This window comes from Rhipicephalus sanguineus, chromosome 3 (genome assembly GCF_013339695.2).
Source record: "Rhipicephalus sanguineus isolate Rsan-2018 chromosome 3, BIME_Rsan_1.4, whole genome shotgun sequence".
In the NCBI taxonomy this organism is placed as follows: domain Eukaryota; kingdom Metazoa; phylum Arthropoda; class Arachnida; order Ixodida; family Ixodidae; genus Rhipicephalus; species Rhipicephalus sanguineus.
Genome location: NC_051178.1, coordinates 231,782,290 through 231,789,602, shown reverse-complemented (window position 1 = coordinate 231,789,602; position 7,313 = coordinate 231,782,290). Strand labels below are relative to the sequence as shown.

Genomic DNA, 7,313 nt, shown 5'->3' with positions numbered 1-7,313 from the left:
TACAGGTTGCATAAAACAACGAATGCGTTGTTTCAATATCATCCACGGGCAGGGGCGTTGCCAGGAGGGGGTTGGGGAGGTGCTACCCTCCCTCCGAAATTTTTCAATTTTGCATGTGGAGATATTCACTCACACATACAAACTCACGCACGAACATGCATAAAGTATGGCTCAATCCCCCGTCCCCTCCTGAAAAATATTTCTGGCTACGCCCCTGGCCACGGGACTGATTCACCGTCTGTGATGTCAAGCGCGGAACTGTTGTTACGTCGACGACAACAGCGACTCCTTTTCTCCTCCTCTTTTATTCACCTTACCCGCTTCCCCAGTGCAGGGTAGCCTACCGGGCTCAGCCCTGGTTAACCCTTTCTTTTATTCTTATTCTCTCTCTTTAATGTCAAGTGACTACAAATGTAATTGTGGTGTCTCGTGTGCGCAGGCGTAGCGGCCGCGGCGGCAGCGGCAAGAGCAGCGGCAGCAGCAGCGGCGGGCAGCGCGGCGGCGACCGAGGAGGGGGCGGCGGGGCTTCCCCGGGCGGCCCGCAGCGATGATGCGCGGCGAACCCGCGTCGGCCGCCGCGCCGTCGCACGAGGGAGCCCCCCGCGAGCCGGAGGAGCCCGAGGAGCCGGTCCAGCTGTTCCGGCCCTTCACGCGCGAGTCCCTTGCCGCCCAAGAGGCGCGCATCGCCGAGGACGCCGCACGCAAGGCGCTCATCGCCCAGCGCATCGAAGAGGGCATCCCGGCCGGCGACGACTACGTCCACCATTCGCGAGACCACAAGGACGCCGATCCGGACTTGGAGGCCGGCGGACCGCTGCCCAAGCGCATCATCAACGACTTCCCGCCCGAGCTCATCGCCACGCCCATCGAAGACATCGACAAGTTCTACGAGAACAAGAGGGTACGACTCACGCACGCACCTCTTTTCCTTTAACTCCTTCGTCAGTATTATTTCCTTACTTCTCTTTTACCTCTTATACGTTGCTTAATCTCTTCACTCTTTAGCTACGTTGCGCAACGTATGCGGATCATCTATATTTATACTCCCTTTCTCTTTCTGTCTTTAGCACGCTAGTTTTCTATCTCATGTATTGGGTAGCAAACTGCGCGAAGTCTAGTTAGAATTCCTGTTTTTGCTTATTTCGCTCTCTGTTTCCCTTCGCTCGTTTATGCATGTTCATTCTTTATACTTTCTCTCGCTCTCTCTTTCCTATGCTTGATTGCCATTTTGACTCGATTATGCGCTGCGTGGACTTCGGTGACTGTCAGAGAATTCTGCGCTACGTTTATATTGATGGTGACTCAGGGGAGTTTTCAGAATTCTTGACAGCATCTTCGTGCCTGTGCTAGCGCCGTACTCAGCCTAACCTACCAATGCAAATGTATGTGCCCATGCTCAGACACTCTTGCATTGGTGGGTCAGACTCGTCCAGCACGTCCAGCAGTGCAAGATACATTGTGTCCAAGTAACAGAGGCGAACTCTTGATTTCAACCCGTGTTTCTGTCTCGTCTAGCAACGCCATTGTCGTTCCTGCTTGAGTTTTCTTATTCGTGTACACGTACAGTCGCGCTCAATATGACTTGCAACACGGGAGCGCGTGGCTCACGAGGTCAAAGATTGCGCATGGCTTCAACGTCATCCATTTCCAAAACCAAATGATATTTGCTATAATGGGGACCATCCCCAATTGCGAGAACGCCGTTTATTTCATGAAGTAAGGGCAAGTTGAAGCCATGCGCAGTCTTTGAGCTCGTGAGGCCACGCGCTCCCGCGTTGCAAGTCATACTAAGCGCGGCTGTAATACATATTTAAGAAAGAGCGCCAAATGCAACGCCAAGTTGTGCGTACTCCCTCCGTAAATACTTTACGTGAGGTGGATTATTTTTTAAACGTGGATATCCATTTAGGCATCGAAGTATGCTCATGACAAAGCGCTAGAAAGAGGGTCTGCGATCTACCCGAGGCGGGACGCACTGATGCCAGATAAACTTACGTAGAAGGTTCAAGCAAAACATGTCACTATGTTCCCACATACGTTGTTAACGCGTGGGGAAACAAGCACAGGAATAACGGCTTTGTCGGTGGGTAAGGGCAGTTACTTCTGGATGTAAGTGATTTCCTTTCTGTGTAGTGTCGTCTGCTTTCATAAAAATCCTGGACTTTAGTAGGCACTTACATTGCAAACTCATATATATTTGTGTGCCAATGGTTGGATAACCGCAGTTTATTCCCGAAAAGCAGTACATTCGGGCCCGACTATGCTGAACTCGGGTAAATCGAATTATACTTTATATCGAACTTCTTTGAAACACGGCAACGCTTTAACGTGAATGCATAGGAAAACCTGCGGCTACATCGAACAAAAATAGCCTGAACACTTGATATATCGAACATCGGGCCACGCAAAACGCCCCAAAAAGTTGGCTTTCCCTCACAAATATTTGGCTTTTCCTAGCCAGGTGACCCAACCGCATGCATTCGTGAGGGCAAGCGGTGTGATTAGGAGGGCGCCGCGCGGAGCGAGTACAAACTACCGCTCACCATTGGTTTCCCCCACGATTCCTCATCATTGCGTCTCCGGCCCATCGTGAGTGGACGCTTTAACAAGATGGATGCCGTAAAAACTTGGAGGACGCTTGAGCTACTCTTTCAAGAGTAGAACGCAATAGCTCAATCGGGCCGCGTTCGAATCGCCTTCCAAATCGCCAGCCTGGTTTCGCTTCTCATAAGACAACTAAACGGTGCCGCAAGGAAAGCGAAAGTGCGAACGCCCTCCGGCTCCTATATCCATGCATGCGGCGCGACGAAACACAGCCATACGGTGGGGCGATGCCGTTTAAAAGCGCGCCCGTGGGCCCTTTGCGCCATCTCGCAGATGATAGTCAGTACATTGCAGAGCCTCCGAGATGTGCGTACCACCAACGATAAATGGTGTATATAAGCATAGTCCCATGATATAAGTAACTCGCCGTTAGTGTGCTAAAGAATGTATGCGTGGTGGCCGAGCGGCTAAACGCATCGCTCCGCGGAGCGAGGGGTCGCAGGTTCGAATCCGCAGTCCCACTCGAATTGAAGATGTTTTCATTATTTCTTTATTTGCACCAATTATTGCTCACGGACAACGCTGATGTTTCACTCACAACAAACGACGCCGACACCGGAATTTCTGCGAAACGAGCTTATTAACTTTATCACGTTCAAACATAAAAACCCGCTGTTCTACGCAAATCTGGCGATGATAAACAAAGTCCAACGTGGAGAAAAGAAGCCATACATCGCCGCTGCGTACAGCATCCCAGTAAGCACGCTATGATATTGAAGAACAAGGCAAGCCTTAGGGCTAAGGTAGGCTATACGCTTCCGGCGCCCAATGAGCACGCACAGCTGCGTATGAAAATTCTGAGGCGCTATTTACATCGATACAGTATTTCCTAGCGTATAACCTACCGCTGCTTTAAACCCAGCATCTCAATTACCAAACCGCTGAAATATACCAAATTAAAAAAAAAAAAACTTCGCGTATTGCCGTGAAGGCGTCTTCCTTATATTACTGTGAGCAGCGCCGTAAAGCCAACTTGCGTACCGAAATTCGCACTAAAAATATAATAATTTCATTAAAAAGTTGTATATCAAATTATTCGATATATCGAACTAATTTCCGGTTTTTGCTTTGTGTGTGTGTGTGTGTGTGTGTGTGTGTGTGTGTGTGTGTGTGTGTGTGTGTGTGTGTGTGTGTGTGTGTGATTTCGATATATGCGGGTTCGACTGTATAAGGGTAGAAAACATACAAATAAAGAATAACCATCGGGATATCCTCAAACCCAGTGCCTGAAACCCAGTGCCAATATGTCCGCTAACTCTACATGTCTGTTTTTGCTCCTCCTTCGCAGACGTTCGTGGTCGTGAGCAAGAGCAAGGACATATTTCGGTTCAGTTCGACGAATGCGCTGTTTCTGCTAAGCCCCTTCAACCCGGTCAGGAGACTGGCCATCTGCATCCTAGTGCACCCACTTTTCAGCTTCTTTGTCATCGTAACCATTCTCGTCAACTGCGTCCTCATGACCATGCCCAGCAACGACAAAATTGAACAAACAGAGTAAGTGGCCTCGACATGCGTGACGCTTGCAAATCGGTGTTTTGGTGCGGGCTAAGGCGATGTTTTAACCGAGGATGGAAATTACGATCAAGCACGTGTTGTACATGGGTGTGTTGTCAGAGGAAAGTATACCCTCTCGGCGCCGAACTTGAACTTGCTCTGACTCAGCAGATATTTTAAAATAAAGGTATTCGAAAACGCTGCCTATCCGGTTACGGTGGTGTATCGCAGTGGAGTACCAGAGATGGCGGAAGAAGCAGTGACTGAAATTCCTTGTCGTTTCCCCGCCGACGTTCGTACGTTTAGGCAGAGTAGTTATGTAAAGCATATTTTGAGTCAGTTATAAACCGTGGTCCTCAAGCAACGAAAAATAAATAGTGTAACTTCGAGTTAGATTCGAAAAACAGCGACAATTTCACAGCAGTATTTCGCAAGCTATCTTCGTTGCCGTTGTACTGGAACCAACTCTGCTCCTATTAGTGCAGTAAATAGTGAGCACAATTAGAAAAAGTTTCGGGAAAGCTTTATTTCTTCGTGGCGGATGATATTCCCGGCGTTCTTCGTATGCTAGCAATGTAATAAAAATGCTGGTGCAAAGTATATTAGATGCACATATGTAATGATTGTAACATGAAGTACATGAACTGTACTCATGAATGTTCTCGTTGTGCATTCATATTACGCCAGAAATAGTATCCCATGCCACTTAACGCAAATACATCAATATGCAATCGTGAAAGTTGATACGTCGAATAAAAAAAAATGGGCTCATATCTTTATTTTTTGTTTATCTCTTCCCCAGGACGATATTCACCACAATCTACACGTTTGAATCATGTATCAAAATGGTGGCTCGAGGATTTATTCTAGAACAATTTACATATCTTCGAGATCCATGGAATTGGTTGGATTTTGTTGTTATATCTTTAGCGTGAGTATTCCCACCGTTTCCCTCAGAGTACTTTAAAAAATCTGCTTTCACTATCCGCACTGACCCGTGTACTTCTTTTTGCGCAGGTATGTTACAATGTTTATTAATTTGGGGAACCTGAGCGCCTTGCGAACTTTTCGTGTTCTTAGAGCCTTGAAAACCGTAGCCATAGTTCCTGGTAAGTTTGGGTTTCATTCATGTTTTCTTTGTGGCACTCTTACTAACGTAAAAGCGCTGTACTCAAGAACCGAAAGCGAAAATTTAAGCGAAAATTGAAAGCAAAGAACGACTCTCATTCGAATTATTGCTAAAAATACGGATAGATTCGCCACACTAAATGAACGTTGTTTTCACACTAAACCAGCGCAAAAGCTGCTTTATAACCGAAAGACACCCACAAGCTTGTTGTGCGGTTAAAGCTGGTTTACACTGCGCTCTCGAGTATTTTCTTCTTGCGAACATTTTATTGCTTTTTATTAAGGCTGCGCTATCAATCCATGAATTAGGGATTTGCTGCAAGTAAAAGCATAAAGTGCATGCCACTCTGGTTCCCACGCGAAAATTTCTAGGCCAGTCTTGCCTATTTAGGCCTCGTTCTTCGAGAAATACTAAATCGTTGAGATCACATTCACGTTCTTTCAGAGTGTCTGCCCCTAGTTAACCATCACCTAGTACTTCTCTGCTGTTATGCAGCCTGTGTTTAACAGACAGCGCTAACGAATCGTGCACATAACTCCGCAGCGTGGGTCTTGCCTCGTTCTAATAAGATCCGATTTGGCCTTCCTCCTTTCACACTCTCGTAGGTCTCAAGACGATCGTTGGAGCAGTGATCGAGTCTGTGAAGAACCTAAGGGATGTGATCATTTTGACAATGTTCTCACTGTCGGTTTTTGCCTTACTGGGATTGCAAATATACATGGGGGTATTGACGCAAAAATGCGTACTCATACCTCCAGCCAATCTCTCACATGCTGAGTACACAAGCTTCATCGAGAACCAAAGTAAGTGCCGCGCGCCGGCTGCTCTCGTTTTCCTCTTTGCCTCGCTTAGCGTAGTGGCCTGCCCTGTGTCCGCCCGCGATGAGCTGCAGAAACTGTGACGAAAGTGTTCGCAGCGTTCTTTTGGTTCAACACGGGTGGCCACGTGTACGCATGCTGCGTGTGTTTGTTAAAGCAGTTCTGTGCGCGTATTTTGAATTTCACCGATGCTATGAGCGAAAGAACGAGGCGAGGAGAAAAGGAGCCGATCATTCACTAAAAACATAAAGGATGCTTTTTTTTTTTTTGCAATGTGAACCAGTCCGCCATCGTCACCATTACGGTGACGTACGCTTTTGCTTATGTGAGAAAAGAAGTGCATCATCGTCTGACTTATAACTATAATGCAGACGTTGCGCACCCCCGACTTAGGCAGGTCAGTATTTGGCCAGCGCCACTATTCTTCATACAGCATACAACTCCGCTACGCTACTCTGCGCACTGTCAACGACATTGACTGCAAAACCGCTTGCGTCGTTTCAGTTAGCCAATGGGAACCGACTGCAGTGAGTACTTCAAGCATACGTCACCGCGCACAGCCCGGTCGACGACGATTGTCTAGTGAGCCCGTGCGCGCAAAACGAAAGTGAAAAGTCCCTCGACGGCGCCTGCCTTCTTTCCTCCTACCCTTCTCCTTTCGCTCTGGCTTGCGATAGAAACGGCGGAATTCAAAATACGCGCGTCTCGCGTCTTAAACGCATCCTGTAGTTATTGAACTTTCGTGAAACCTTACAGAGCAACCTTCTCTACTTCCTGCGCATTATTATCTCCCATTTTCTTTCTTTTCTTCACCTTATGCTCGCTCTTCACTCTGCTTCGACCAAAGGCGTGGTCACGTGCCAAAAGCAAGAACGTAATCGTGAGACGCTTCTTCCGACTCTTCTCTGACGCACCTTTTCTCTCTTTCTGTTTTTCAGCTAACTGGGCTACTGATGATGATGGGATGTATCCGCTGTGTGGCAATTCGAGTGGTGCAAAGTAAGTGCGTCCATTATCACGTCCCATACTCTCTGTGTTGATAAAGCTCGCTTGTCTACATATCCCCCCGCCCCGTCAGCCTCGTGTGCATATAGTATATGTAATGCATCTGATCGTTCACTGTGCACGGCTAACAATGTCCGTAATAGAGTTTTCTGTCCTTTGGAAAGACGCGTAATAAACGGTGCTTAGGTATCGATTGATGCGTGGTGTTTTGGTAGCGCCGATGGTCGCTGTTACTCAGTGTGTAGCCGTGTTTGCGTTTGCAC

General features: G+C 47.6%; 1 protein-coding gene across 1 annotated transcript in view; it reads left to right on the top strand.

The window, feature by feature from the left end:
- The first annotated feature begins 443 nt into the window (after nucleotides 1-443).
- Nucleotides 444-7,313, top strand: part of LOC119388393 (sodium channel protein para) — a 64,795-nt gene continuing 57,925 nt past the window's right edge. Inside the window, exons 1-6 of the mRNA XM_049413928.1 lie at nucleotides 444-901; nucleotides 3,893-4,098; nucleotides 4,901-5,029; nucleotides 5,116-5,207; nucleotides 5,833-6,030; nucleotides 6,984-7,044. Of these exons, the coding sequence (XP_049269885.1) occupies nucleotides 548-901; nucleotides 3,893-4,098; nucleotides 4,901-5,029; nucleotides 5,116-5,207; nucleotides 5,833-6,030; nucleotides 6,984-7,044 (1,040 nt within the window). The 5' untranslated portion in view covers nucleotides 444-547. The remainder of the gene's footprint in view (nucleotides 902-3,892; nucleotides 4,099-4,900; nucleotides 5,030-5,115; nucleotides 5,208-5,832; nucleotides 6,031-6,983; nucleotides 7,045-7,313) is intronic.